We start from the raw sequence: 15350 nt of genomic DNA on the forward strand, positions 1-15350 counted from the left end.
CTTTGTGTAAATGTAAATGTTTGGAATATACGTGCAGGTTAAGAGGGTGTTCGGGGAAGGAGTGCAATAGCAGTGGGGTTATTTGGTTGGAATGTCTCAGGAGAAGGAACGAAGCGTAGGTAGGTGTGATTGTCGAGGAGAAGGACCATGACAGCTTTGTTTCAATATGTGCCCAACGTCAGATGTACCTCATGGCCAATAGTGAGTTGCTTCTAGTATAGTCTGTGTGTTTCGGGCATGGATCAGATACTTAACAATACTGCTCTAGCAAGGTGTAAAATACATTTCCTAGTATATCTTGAAATGTATGGTAGGAACATACCCACTATGGTGTAGTGGGCAGAGTAATGGACTAGGACTCAGGAGACCTGGGTTCGATGCCCTGACTCTGCCATTGAAACTCACCGAGATGGGGCTGGAATCAGTAAAACCACTTCTTAACACCTCACATTGTGAAAACCTTATTCAGGTCACTGTAAGTCAGCTCCGACTTGATGGCATGTAACAACAACAGATAGGAAATGGTTAAGAAACACACATGCACTGATTTGTTTGTAAATACAGACAGATGTGCATTTTGCTTTTTTGACAAAATGTGGTTTAACAGTGCCAGACAGGTGGTGTGCTGAGACCAGGGAGCAAACAATGGGATAGACAAGCGTAAGAAGGTTTGGTTTTTGCACAAGAGGATTATTTCTCAGAGCTCTAAGACTTGTGTCAATCAGTCCTGGTGTTTTTCTGTTCCTCAAAAGTGACTGTTACATTAACTTGGAAACTGAGATGGTGGCTGAGGGGTGGAGAGTTAGATAATTTGTTTATCGTTCTCAGTGCAAGACTGCAGCATTTCTATCCATGTATGCAGCTCTGTGGCTCAATAGTCTCCATTGAGTAGTTATTCTTCTTTAGCCTTTGTTGGAAGCAAAATTTTGGATCTGTATTAAATGCTGCAGCTGCACTTGGAAAAAATTGCTAAAGATTAGTTGAGAAATTTGATAATTTTTTGGAGTAATCATGGTGTGTACATCCTGAAGCTTGAGTTTGGCTTCAGTTGCCTTAGAAACGGGGTGCAATTAAATCATTAAATAAAATTAATTCCTGGAACTCTCCTGCCTAGAAACAGATTCCATGTGAGATATAAATAGAGTGGATCAATCTCAGGTGGTGGTGGTTTTGTATAATAATAATTCTGTCCCATCATGTTGGTTCTGACTTATGACAACATCTTCCCAGGGGGCTTTGAGGTACATATTTGGAAGTGCTTTCCCATTCCCTTCCTCTGGTGAATTGGGACCAAGGTAATGACAAATTCAGCCAAAATCCTTTTATGTAGTTATGTCAGCACAAGGGAAATGGTGAACATTGTTGATAATTAACAAGTGCTGTTTGGATTCCTGGTTGTGCAGCAAGCCGCAAATTAGTTAATGAGGAGTCGAAGCAGGGATTGTTAACTAGTCATGATTTGCTGCTGGAAGTTACTCCGCTTCTCTTCCAGTGATGTAACTGCTCAACAGAATTTTGGCTGTAGTTTCTTCAGGATGAACGCAGCTAAAATTTTCAGCTTAGGTCAAACCAGGCTTCAGATCCGGTCTTGTTGGGAAACTGTGTTTAGATTAGTAAAATTGTTCAGGTAATTCACAGCATGTTAAGAGAGAAGGAGAGGAAGCTGTGGTGCAAATGGAAGAATAAAGCTCTTATTAAATGAAGATATTTACATCTGAATTGGACCGTTGATTTTGTAGTTAGAGCAGCAGCCTTCTGTGCAGAAACAATAAAGGAAGAACAAACACCTATCTAGGGTGAGGAAGCCTAGTGTGCGTCCTTTCACCCAAGTACTGTAAATAGATGACATTTCATATTTCTTGAGCACAGTTATATTGAAAAAGAACATAAAGCCTTAATGACACTGTATCTGGTAGAATGTGAAGGCTTCAGCTTTTGTGCAGGCAGACTTACCAATAGGGGAATACAGTGGTGCCTTACTAGACGATGATAATCCGTTCCACTGAAATCGAATGTTTAGCGAAATCATTGTCTAGTGAAAAGCATTTCCCCATTGGAATCCATTGAAACCTGTTTAATGCGTTTCAATGGGGAAGAATCGTCGTTGTCTAGCGAAGATCGGCCATAGGAAAGCTGCTTTGCGAACAGCTGTTTAAATCGCTGTCTTGCAAAGCTTAGGTCCTGAAAACACCTGTTTGCGAGTGCAGAGGGAGCTCTCAAAATCGTTGTCTAGCAAAAATTGGTTTGCAAAGCAGGGACCAAACATTGTCCAGCGAAATTCCCCCATAGGAATCTCTGTTTTGCGAATCGCTATAGCGATCGCAAAAAGCCAATGTTTAACAAAAAAAACTGTCATACGGAGTAACTGTCTAGCGAGGCACCCCTGTACATGTTCTTTGTGTTTTCTTGTTTAGCAGGAATAGAATGTGGTTTCCTGATGACTGCTTCTTTTTGCTTATATTGCCCACAATTGCAAAAAGAAGAATGTAAATGTTTGGGCAGTGTCTTTGAGTCACTGGGGACAAAATGCTTGTTGGTCTACTGGTGGTTAGCATGTTTTTGGAATGAAGCGGTGAAACACATTTTAATGATATAGTTTTGCATGTTTTGGATGCAAAACTTGGGAGGCGTTTCACTGGTTTTTTATCTGGACTTGTGCCAGGTCCGTGTGCTCTGCCAGGAGAATTTTATTCAAACATCTTCAAAGCCTTGTATGGCAGTGTGGCACTTGTGCTTCTTGAAATGCTCTTCTGGGCTCTCAGATGTTTAACTAGCTATTGCCCATATTGGCAGAAATGCACAGCAGATGTATCTAGTTGATAATCACTTCATTCAGTGGTTTCATGTACATGTCATATAGATGTCTGGGGATGGGGAAGATCTAATAGAGTTGTGTGGAACCTCATAGTATAACTGCCGTGGGGCTGAGCTGTAATAATCTGTTAGCTGCTTCTGGAACTGCTCACACATATTTGAACAGAACCCTTGCGGAGTTGAATTCTCAGTCTTTTCTTCTGGAGGCCGGTCCAAAAGGATACCAGGTTGATGTTGTGAAAAGCCAAGAAGGAATCTAGGAGAATTATCAGGGCTTCACTACCTTTGCCTTTCTCCCAACATGGGTTTCTTATGTGGCTGATGGATGCTATTTCTCTAAATCAGCTTTTCATTATCGGTGTTATGTAATTAACTTTGGCTGCCATCCTTCTGGCTTTGCCTGTCTTCATTTTTTGTAATCTTTCAGATTTAGTTTAGTAAATTGAAAAAAATAATAATGCTATTTTAAATCATGTTTGATGCTTTTAAATTTAAAATAAAAGAAAACAGTTATGAGTGGACTTCCAGGCATTCTTCCTGTTTGTGAACAATTATAGTCACCTAGGGTGTGACCAGTCATAGAGGCTATCCTGGGTTGACTCAAAGTTTCTTATGGTAGTTAAATTGCTCTTGTCACTTACCTAGAATGTTTAATTACCTGAAGTAATTTTTGGGACAGGAATCCTCACTGCTTGTCATATAGTTACAGTTCTCCCCAAGACCACAGGCTGCCCACCCTCCGCTGTTATTAACACTGTCTTCTCTGTCTCTTTGTAAAAAAAGTGACATAGCAGTGAAATGATATAGCAACTTGTGAAGCTCCGCTGCTTATCTAACATAATGCTCTACTGGAAAAGCATAGTAAACATTTCCAGGGAAGAACCAAAAGTGCTCACTTGAGGGAACTGTTCCTGCTGTTCTGACCTATAGTGGTACCTTGGTTTATGACGGACTCAGTTAACGTTATTTTTGGTTTACGAACAAAAATCCATTGTAAATAATGCCTCGGTTTATGATTTTTCCCCCTGAAATATGAAGCAAGTTTGCATCGCATCTGGGAAGTTTATAGCACTGCCCCTGTGCGTGCATTCCTATGGGAAGCCGCATTTCGGTTTGAGATGTTTTCGCATTACAAAACGACCCGGAGAACATATTAAATTTGTAAACCAAGGTACCGCTGTACCTTTCAGCAGGGCAGAGTATACAGTACCAATACAGTGGAAACATCTCTCTCAACTGAGAGCCCCTTTTGTCTTTCCTCTGAACAATTTTTACATTATGCTTTTCCACTATAGTACTATATTTGATAAACACCACAGTTTGACGGGTTACGTTACATCAATTCATCACTTTCTCACTTGCCAGTTTTTTTTGTTTTTTTGTTTTCATTTTGAAGAAAAAGTACTACATTCCTAGGGCAGGAATGGCAATCCTTTGGCACTCCAGATGTTTAGGGTTACAAGTCCCATGGTCCTTTACCATTGGCAATGTAAGCTGGGGTTTCTGGAAGTTGAAGTCTAAAAGATCTGAACTGCCAAAAGTTCTCTACCCCTGCCCAAGGACACACCTGCCATTGCCTCTTTGGACCAATATAGGCAATTACACATACCAAAATTGGAAATAAAGCAATATGACAGGAATTTCTATTTTAGATACTGACTAGCTCCTGCTGGCAAAACAGAAACTAGTGAATGTCCATGAAAAAGACTGGGCTTGCTTGTGATTAGCCGTTATGTGTAGCCAACAGAAGATACATCAAATTTAACTGTGCCAACTCGGGCACAAACTGTGAGTTAAATTGCAGTTTAGTTGCACCCTAAGTCATGATTTACTTGCATCTACTGGGAAATGGTGTAGTTATGGTTTCAAAAAGGCTAGAAATGCCTTCTTTATTTGTAGTTTTATTTAAGATTTCTCAGCAGTTTGCCAAAGAACATATATTTTCCCAAAATGCTATAAAAATAAAGTAAAAACCAACATGAAGGTCAACATTAAAAATAATAAGCAGGAAGAGCAATAAAATAATTTCAAGCCTGCCATTCTGTGATAAAGTGTAAAAACATTGCTACTAAGAACAGCATAAAGCAACAAAACTGTTAGCTTATACTTTAAATCAAAAGCAGTCTGAAATTTAAAAAATCATAACTTGCTTGGAAGAACAAAGGGAATGAGCTAATCATATCACTTGGGTGGATGGAGGAGATGATGAATTATGTAAATGTGAGGCCAGCCTTTGGAAAGTAATTGCCTCTCTTGAGCCTGCCAGCTTAAATGCCTCCTGGATGGCACACAGGATGGGTTTCCATAGGTAATCTTAATGCCTCAGCAGATTCATGTGGTTCTTGCAAGTGGCCCTTTAAGTAACTTGGGCTGTAAGCTGTTAAGGGCTTTGAGGTCCATATGAGGACTTCGTGCTTGGGCCTGGAAGCCAGTGGGTATCCACTGTGGCTGAAATAATAGTAGGATTGTTTTGTCCCTCTTCTCTGCTGCAAAGCTTACTGTTTAAATTGTTCCTCCTGAAACAGTGGCGATTTGTCAGGGCAAGCAACCATGATAGTTATTGTATGGAATTGTACTTTCTAGTGCCTTTTCCTAGTCAAGGAATGTTGGCGTAATGGTGCATGATCAGACGTGTGATGTTGTGTTGAGTCTTGAAGCCCACCTTTCAACTGGAAAGCCTTAGCAGATGAAATGTCCTCATCACCAGTCTCTGTGAGGATCTCATTAGGTTATCGTGGTTCCATCAGACTTTTTACATTTGTCAGGATTGTGTTGATCACAATGTTATTATTCTGCACTGGGCTAACAATATAATGCAGTGGTCCCCAACCTTGGGCCTCCAGATGTTCTTGGACTACAACTCCCAGAAGTCTTCACCACCACCTCTGCTGGCCAGGATATTATGAGTAAATATATATTAGATGTAGATTGTCCAGAATGATTGTGATTTACCATGTCTCCTACCCCAAATGTTGATTAATCAGAAGCAGTAGGAGTCAGCTGAAATGGAAAGCAGTAGGAATCAGCAGAAATGGAAAAATCAGCCTTAATTTATTGTTTTCTCCAACAGAACAGGGAAACTACGGATGTTATGTGTAAAGCACAGTGTAATTTAGCAGTTTAAGACTCTTTACCCTACAGAAAGTTTGCAGTGAAAAAGTGCTCCTTGCCAGTGGCAACTTAACCTGCATTTAATTACCAGGATCTGTCTTTGTTTACATCCAAAATGTCAGATTCTGGAAATGCCTTCTCGTGGCTGTGCTTCTTTGTTCTTGTTCAGAATAGACAGTCTCATGAGTGGTTCTGAGCACAGGGCCTTTGTGTTGTCAGACAACACATGAATTGGGCTTCTTGTCAGAACGCTTTCTTAATCTGTAGGAAAGAGTGACGAGATGGTTTTAAGGTGAACAAACAATATCCAGTATTTGTGTTTTCCTTTAAAGTCCTTAAAGATTTGATCTGAAAGAAATACCATACGTGCTGTCTTGTAAGTGTATAAAACATGACCTTGGATCACCCATCTCTGTTTGCTTCAACTGATGGGTAACTTGTCTGAGTAAGTCTGTGTGAGAGAATAGCATTTAAGCTCTGATAAGAATGGGTCAGATCACATCCCCAGCCTTGGCTAATGTGATATCTTTCTGAGTCAGCACAGGACCAAGCTTTAAACAAACACAGCATTCAGGCAGACATGACTATCTGTAGAAACCTCATGGAGGTGTATGTTGGCTTGCAAATGTCTACAATATTAAGTTTGCATAGTTGTTTTTTTAAAATAACTGAAGAAATCAGGAGCACAACCCACACTTAGTAAAGGAGCAGAAATTTGCTATGAAGTCTTGTGTAATTTCCTGCATCCAAGTGTTATAGTGACAGTAGGATTCTGCCCAAAATTTTATATAATGAGCAAATTAATCATTCCCTGGTGATGCTGTGGATGACATTGTGGGGTCTTACAATGTCCAGAGTAGGTGAGAGGATACAGCTGGCATTTGTATGTCACACAATCTGATGTTTGCATTGTATTTTTATTGTGTACTCTGTTACATTAAGACCTCTCTACTTATTTTTTGCAATTACGTAGCCTATGTAAACTTGTTCGTGATCTTCTTCTCATAAACATTAATATCTGAAAAACACTTGATGATTACTAACCGCGTTTGGCAATGAAGTGAATTCTTACATTTCCTAGAATTAGACTAGATTGTAAATACCAGTTAATGTACGTTGAATACCACTGTATTGGTGCAAAGCCTTGCTGTCCTTGTTACAGATTGGAACTATCAGCTGTTGTCCTTAACAAGGCAGTACTAGACATATCTGGTCAGAAATGCTTCCTGCTCAGTAGTTAAGTGCCACTTTAGGTGTACATGTTAAGGTTGCAGTCCTTCTCCCACTTACCTAGAGAGAAAACCCGTTGAACTCAGGATTGAGCTGCAAGAGTACCAAGGTTATTCTCTTGCTGTAATCATTTAGCCCGTGAGGCTAGCAAGTCCTGCCACTAGGTTATTTCTTGCAGCTCTTCAGCTCCACATATCAAGCTTTAATGGATTTCTGAGTCTAATCTTGTGGTTTATTATGGCTTTTGCAACATGCAGAGAAATAAGTCTGAATATTGTAGCTTGATTGAGGAGCCCCTGGAGCTAATGGGGTTGGAGATATGAGAGAGCATCTTGGATATAATTCCTTTTTTAAAAATTGCATATGCTAGGAAGCCCTACCACTTTTTGTAACCTGAAAATGCACCTTGTGGGCATGTACCAGTTCTGTTGTTTGAAGTGGAAGGTTTTTTTGTTGCAAACCTAAAGGTTTTACTGAAAGCAGGTGTTGAACATATGCACCTGCTTTTCTCTTTGGTTGTTCCATGGCTGTGTTTTATTGAGGAAAAGAAAAAAAAAGGGGGGGTAGAGGGAGCCATTGTTTCCTGCCTGTGTTCATACATATATTCATGAATCAGTCCTAGGCATACAAGCAGTCCCTGGGGAACATTCAAGCATATAGAAGCTGGGAGGCTGTCCTTATAACCAGGAGTGAATTTTTTTTATCTGCCTGAACACTTCTGTTTGCAGGTGACACTAAGATGGTAGAGCTCCAGGGATTAAGTAATTTTGGATTACTACTGCTAGGAATGCCCCCATAGTGAAGGGGATGATGAGTTTGTGACAGTTTTGTCATATGATTTAAAGGAGGTAGGGGGAGTGACAGATGAAGAACTCAAGGGGTTTCAGCAGCCGCTTGATTCCTAGGATATGTTTAAATTGTTTTACTCCAGTGCTTGCTTTCGATATGGTAAGATACTTGTTCTGCATTAATTTTGCAAAATAATACAACAGATAAGGCATGTTAAAGTTGCTATCTGTTTTAACTCATGTTTTGAGCTGCCTTAGAGCCTGCATTGAGATAGGGGTAAAATAAAAAAAAAAGAACAAGATACACAGGCGAACTGCTGTCGTCTTTAAAGAAGGAAAGGAGGCTCAGCTACTAAACTATACTGCTTTTAAAACATGTGGGATGGGCAGAATGAGGATGGCAGCCTCTGGGCCTTCAGGAATCCACAAGATTAAAAAGCGGTGAGGTTGATGAACTGATCTGAAGAATTCACCACTTCTGCCACTTGCTGCTGTGATCTCTGTAATCACTGGCCGCTCCCTGTGTAACCCCTGAAGCTGGTGGGATCCCAGCACTTTCTCCCTGCTGCCCAACTAATGAGAGGAGGAAAGTATTGATTTGTGAGCTCCATAAATGGTCTTTTTCTGCCACTGGGAGTGGCAAGAAAATATAGTGCAGATGGTTTAGAGCCAGAGGAGTATCTATCTTCCCCTCCTTGTAGAGCTGAAAATACAAGGCATTCTTTTTTACAATATTGGAGGATGGGTGCACAACTAGATCCAGAGAACAGAGAGGGTTTATCTACAGGAAGGAATAATTGGCAGCATTTGGCATTGTAGAACATTTTTAGAGACCTTTGCCATAATTTGTAAAGGATTTGTCTGGTGTCAAGAGGCTGTTTTATCAAGAGGTGTGAAGTTCAGTGCAAAAAGTAATTAGGAGTTTGTAGCATCCTGCAATGCAGATTGATTGCTACACTATCATTAGTCATTTAATGATGGACATGTGACCTCTACAACATCTTTGTTATAATTTTTTGTCTGGCGCAGTAGATGCTAATTGTTGCTGAGTCATGAAATCTTCCTGATTCCTTGGTTGTAGTGAGTTTACTGCAAATATGGGATGCCCGCTGTGAGGAGAGACCCTCTAGAGCAGGCCAGGTTTAATTTTTAACTTTTCCAGACCATGGGAAGGTTCACTGGCCATGCTGGCTAAGCGTTATGGGAGTTGTAGTCTAAAAGAAGAAATGTTTTCAGACCTTGAACTTTTCTCCAGCAGTAATTAGACAGGTAATCATGGAAAGTGACATGATGGACATGAAAGTAACTATTTTCCCCTGTGGTTTTCCTCCAGTTATTGGCATACTGTCCTGTCACACATGCAGGCTCTAATTGTTGTTGATAGACTGGCCTGCCCCATGAATTTGCCTGCTCACTTCCTTCTCTGTTCCCTTCCTAAAGCATTCTAAGCCAGTGGCCATCTCTGCAGTCTCTATATTCCATATATTCTGATGGATGTGAGGTTCTTCCTTCCTTTTACGTGCGCCTACTGGCTGCCAAGTGAGATTGGACCATTGAGATATGTTAGCGTTGTGGGACAGGGAGAAAGAAAATTGGCCACATTGGACATTTATTTTATAAGCTTCTGTTGTATGCCTGCCATACGTGATGATGGTCTGCTGATTCTGGGCAGACCGAAGGCCTTCACAAAGGAATCACATACTTCAGCCATTCCTTCTATGGCAGGGCCTCCAAGCCTATGTGGTCTCAGGGTTTTGCACCCTTTACAGCTCTCACATCCTTCTCCACAGTATTGTATAGCCTGCTGCTGTTCTGTGTGCCTGCCTTGGTTATCGTTATTTAAAATAAATAGTATTGTAAAGTTGTGTTTAGCTGTTTTGGGGGACCTTGTGGAGCTCTAAAATGGCTGGGATAAATCAAATAAAAAGGACTACGTTTTCTCAAATACAGTGGCAAAATACCTCTAAGTTTATATTTTAACTGGGAGATAATTGTTTTATTATAAGCTTTTTGCAGGTAGCCATTCTAGCTCTCTACAAGGCTGTGTTTTTTTTTTTAAACAGGAGACAGAGAAGTTCTTGTCTTCTAGTTTCCTTTTTTGTGGTGGCAATACCATGGCCTACGCGACAGATGTTAAAGACAGGGAAGGAAAGGCTGTGATTTGGGGAAGTGTTCATCAGCCTTTTGAGTTCGCTTTTGTTTTATTCTTTGCATATGATGGTAGAGAGAGCACAAAGGGATGTGGTGTTCTTTATACATCTTGTAAAATCAGTAGTGAGCTACGCTTGATCACACAATTTTTTTCTCTTGCTTTCCCCACCAGCCCTTTGAAAAGGTCTATTAAATTTTTGGATAGACAGAGGAAATGTCTGCAGATTGAAAAGAATCATTTTAAATACTACGAATAGCTGAGTTTCTCCGTAGACAGTGTGGGTGTTTCATAGCCTAGGTTTATTGGCACATGGATTACTAAGACATTGTATCCCAGCAGTGATAGGAGAATGTCTTGGTAAGGCTGAGCATTATATGTCTGAAGTTCTCAATCTACTCTCAGTACCTGTATTAGAGTCTTTGTATGCCAGCTGCTGGACAAGGTAAGACAGAGAAGGAGCCGTTGCTGCCCTTCTCTCTCTCTCTCTCTCTCTCTCTCTCTCTCTCTCTGTGTGTGTGTGTGTGTGTGAGAGAGAGAGAGAGAGAGAGAGAGAGAGAGAGAGAGGAAAAGACACTAGCACTCCACCAGATGGGGGTAAAGTGCAGGAGAGGCATGCCAACACATATAGCCAGTGTTCTCACATAGCTGCTTAGGTGCATGGCTGCGCCACACTGCATCAGTGCCACGTGCACACAGCCAGTGTTGCTGCCCATTGAGTTCCAGTCATGTGTGGAACCTGCCACGTGTGGGTTGGGATGGGGCTTGCACTCCGTGCTGGCTGAAAATTAGAGGAAACATTGCACACAGCTGCATATATTTGGGGTTTAGGAGGGAGGTTAAAGGGTTGCTCCAAAGAGTTCACAGGAAAAGTTAGAATTGTGGATTTTTCCCAGTCAGGAGAGACCAGCTACTGCCATGAGGATGAGAAATCAATTTTTTAAAGAATATAGTTTCTTTGAACAATGGTTGTTAGAGATTTTGAGAAGGATGGATTCTTGAAGGAAGCCGTAGCTTGTCTTTTTTTCTTTCCAGGCCTATAGGACAGGGCTGTGGCACGCCCATCTTCAGAAGCCCTTCTTGCCTCTGTTGGTTGTTCTAAATAAGAGTGGAAGGGGACGCATTCTCAGGATCAGAAATGAGCAGGAGAAGGATTTCCATTCACATGCCCAGAGAATGCTAAATATTTTCTCCAATTTTAGCTTTGTCAGATGTTATTCTAGAGTTTTCATCAACCTTCATGGGTAATACGTGCCTTACGCTTTTCCCCAGAAATAAGTGGAAGACTTAGTGAAAGGGTCTCTTTCCCCTTTTCTTTTCCTAGATCTTTCCAAGAACAGATTTACTGAAATTCCTCCTGAAGTGTGGCAGTTTGCTCCACTTGAGACATTGAACTTGTATCACAACTGCATCAAATCTATCCCTGAAGCAATTAAAAACCTACAGATGTTAACATATCTCAATATCAGGTGAGTAATTGTTATTGCCATCTATGCATAATAACTTGGTGTCCAAGGTAGCCTTTCAGCTCATCAAAATGTCAGTCATCCTCCTCCCTCCCACCTTTCTCTGGGGGAAATTGACTGGAGAAGTATTTTGCAGTCTGTAAATTATAGAAGCTACCAAATAGTAACTCTTCAGGGAAGTCTTAATTTTTTTCCCCTGGCATTCTTTTTTCAGATTATGATGTTTGAAAGGTGCAGGTAAAAGTTTGCAATTATTTTAGTTTCAGCTGCTAGGAGTTCATCTAATGCTGAAAGAGCTTTGCTGATCCTGCATGCCTGTGGGGCAAAAATGGCTTGACTGACTACAGCACTGGAGAAACAATTACATTTTCTGACAGAAAGGAATGTTGGTGTGCTGTGTGAGCATTGTGTCTACTACCTTCACTGGATGTCCCCTTTTTGGCTTGGGAGAGAATACTGGCAACTTTGCACATGATGGCTTTTCCTGCATTAGTGGTGGTGGGGAAGTGTTATATCTGAAGAAATAATGAGTTTCCCTCTTGCCCAATGCCTCTGCATTTACATGGCAAAATGGGAATATGGTAATCGTATGCTCCTCCTCCAAAGCATACTCCTGTAGGAAAACCATTCTTAATAATGTGGCCTTCTGGTGTTGCAGAACCTGGAACATCTTGTCGGCTTTTAAAAACAGTGTCTTCTTATAGCTGGCTCTTGTAAGCTTTTTGAAATGGAATGACCAGCATCTCTCATTAGCGTGTCAGTTGTCCTTCTAACTTTAAAATCTCATCTGTACCCTTTAGAAAGAAGTTTTCCTAATTCTGTACATCCAGTTTGTGGCAACTTGTTTTGAAGGAACAGGTTGTTGTACTGAAGGAACTGTTAGGCAGGATCCATTCAACCCACTGGGGGATCTCAGTGTTAAAACCAGAGCAGCATACAAAAGAGACTAACAGGGGTGCTGAAGATGTACAAATGGAGGAAAGAGTGGTGGGGGCCAGGTATGGCGGAAGATTGCAGGGAACTATAACTATCCTTTGCTTTATAAACAGATTTCAGGGAGAAGGAAAGCATTTGTTCATTCTGTTTTCAGAGGAGAGGACGGAGAGCAACCAGACAGACTGACAGAGATTTTAATTTGCTGTTGTTATCAGGAAAGGATTCCTAACTCCTCAGATAAGCCCAGTAATGAAAGAGCCTGTAGAGGGGGGTCTTGTGAAATCTCCTTTGGATGACTTTGACACATGGGAGAGAAGTTCCCATCTGGAGTGGTTTTAGGATGATCAGCTGGTAGTTAGCTACCCGCTAAGTCCTTTTAACCACTGCCCCTAAGGATCTTACAGAACCACCCAAAGGGAAGTTGTGCTTCCAGGTTCATTTTGCTTCTGATCTGATCATGAACTACAGTGGTTTTATAGCTGCTTTGTGTGCAGAAATCCTCCACCACCAGTCTCAGCGTATTGGCCTCTTTTGGATGAATAAAATGGAAGATTTTATATCTGAAATACGATGCCATGTTGTCAGATATTCACATTCTTAATAAGTCAGCAAATCCCATCAGGTGATTGTGTTTTTTTCCCCTTTATTTATTTTTCTTTCTTTCTTTTTTTTGGAAATAGAGTGTTGTAGCTTATATCTAATGAACTGGAAAGATAATACAGTACATAAAGGTGTGAAGTCTTCGTTTGTGCTTTGGCTCTCTTCCAGCCTCAAGCCACAAGTCAGAATAAATTAGTAAAATGAAATTTCAGGTCACGATTCAAATTTGTTGGAAGTTTTTGCTTTGAATTTTAATAGAAAGAGCAGTTATGGCATGAAGGTATTGTATCACCTGATAACTATTATTTCCTGTATAAGGAATTTACCCAGAAGTAAAAATATTGTCACTTTGGGAGAACACGTCTTGGTTTTAAGGAGCCTGTGTATCTGAAAATGTAAACAATGAGAACAGTTATCTATTAATCATGTACTTTCTTGCCTCTTTCTAGTCGAAATCTGTTATCAACGTTGCCAAAATATCTGTTTGACCTGCCACTTAAAGTTTTGGTTGTCAGCAATAATAAGCTCATGTCCATTCCTGAAGAGATTGGAAAGTTGAAAGATCTAATGGAATTGGTGAGTTTCCTTGCCTCCCACCCCTTCCATGTTTCCGCCATTTAGATGTCTGATTGGGAGTTTGATTCCCCACTGTGCCTTGTAGGAGTGAGTAGTCAGCCTGCATAACCTTGGGTAAACTGCACAGTGTCAGGGCGCACCCAGAAGGAGGGAGTGGACACCTGCCTCTGAGTGTATGCTTAGAAGCCTCTGGATGGGGTCATCATAAGTTGTATTGAATTGATGGCATGTAATTATCATTGTTAATAATTAAAGTTATTAAACTTTAATTAAAGTTACCTTTGCTTTAAATAATTTTAACCTGCAGCTTGTCTTCAGCTCCAACTTCATGCGCAGTGAGTCCAACTACAGGCAGTACAAAAGAGCAAAAATTACCCCTTCACCATCCAGTTATTTTAGGGCAGGAGTTCAGAAAGTCTTATTTTCTTGAACTGGGTAGTCCTTGTCATAACGTTGAACCCTCCAGATTTAGGAAAAAGACATTTCTCCACCCTAGTTTCTACCTATCTACTCATATCTTTACTCTCACATCATGCTAGTGTCATCTTGTATGAGCAGAATTCTGACTTATTTGAGTATTTGGGTTGAGAAATACACCTTTTAAAAAAGGAAAGCCCAAATCTTATTTCTTGTGTTATGACATGTCCTTCCCCTTCTCCCTTTTTTACAGTCTCTAATCCATTTAATGCTTCTGTTTAAAAGGGAAAGCTTGAGATCTTTCCTGTTACAACACACCTGTTTCCTTAAGCCATCTTTCAAAGCTGCTTTCAGCCAAGGGATCTGGCATTTTGACACCTTGTCTCTTTGCTTAGGATATTAGCTGCAATGAGATCCAGGTCCTTCCCCAGCAAATAGGAAAACTGCAGTCACTCAAAGAATTAAATGTAAGAAGAAATAATCTCCATATGTTGCCTGATGGTAAGCTTCTACCCACCACCCTCTTTTAGCCTCCTTATAATTCATTTAAAGTGGGGGGGGGCATTTAGGGGTGTCTGGGGCCTAACTGCCCACCTTTGGGATCCTAAAGGTAAAGCCTGGAGGGGGGGGGAGAGAATCGGAAAATGATTATTTTGGGTTTCTGAAATTTCACTCCTGTTTTGTTTTTTGGGGGTCCAAAAGACTAAGAAAGGTGCATTGCATGGGTCTCCCTCCCATTTAATAGGGAAATCACAACTTTAGAAATTTCTAGGAGGAGAAAAGGGCATCTCCCAAAGCAGGTGTCTTGACGGGCCCCATGACCGCAAAAATGGCTTTAGAAGAGTGCATGTCTGCAGTGAGGCTCATTTTACCTTTTCCTGATTCAACCCCTGTAAGTATTCTGTGATACCTGAATCTCTCTGTCCTTCTCTTTTTCTTTTCCACGAACAGAATTGGGAGATCTCCCTTTGGTCAAGCTCGATTTCTCTTGTAACAAAATCACAGAGATACCAGTCTGTTACAGAAAGCTGCGTCACTTGCAAGTAATCATTTTGGATAACAACCCAATGCAGATCCCACCGGCACAGGTTTGATAAAGTCCTTCCTTTATTTAATTTTGTTTCCTTTGTCTTGTTTCGAAGTGGGGGGGGGGGTTAGCATGAGAGACTCATTCGCCCAACTGCCTGTGGAGTAAGGAAACGGGCAGTTCTGGGCAAGAGTTCAATTGTGAAAGTGCCATTTGTACTTGATCACCTCTTTGTG

General features: G+C 40.9%; 1 protein-coding gene across 4 annotated transcripts in view; it reads left to right on the forward strand.

Moving 5' to 3' along the window:
- The window catches only part of LRCH2 (leucine rich repeats and calponin homology domain containing 2), a 39485-nt gene that overhangs the window by 2635 nt on the left and 21500 nt on the right, over positions 1-15350 (forward strand). For all 4 annotated transcript variants that reach the window (XM_072981310.2, XM_072981309.2, XM_020795838.3 and 1 more), the window contains exons 2-5: positions 11417-11561; positions 13544-13670; positions 14483-14588; positions 15039-15175. In XM_072981310.2, the coding sequence (XP_072837411.2) occupies positions 11417-11561; positions 13544-13670; positions 14483-14588; positions 15039-15175 (515 nt within the window). The remainder of the gene's footprint in view (positions 1-11416; positions 11562-13543; positions 13671-14482; positions 14589-15038; positions 15176-15350) is intronic.

This window comes from Pogona vitticeps, chromosome 11 (assembly GCF_051106095.1).
Source record: "Pogona vitticeps strain Pit_001003342236 chromosome 11, PviZW2.1, whole genome shotgun sequence".
In the NCBI taxonomy this organism is placed as follows: Eukaryota; Metazoa; Chordata; class Lepidosauria; order Squamata; family Agamidae; genus Pogona; species Pogona vitticeps.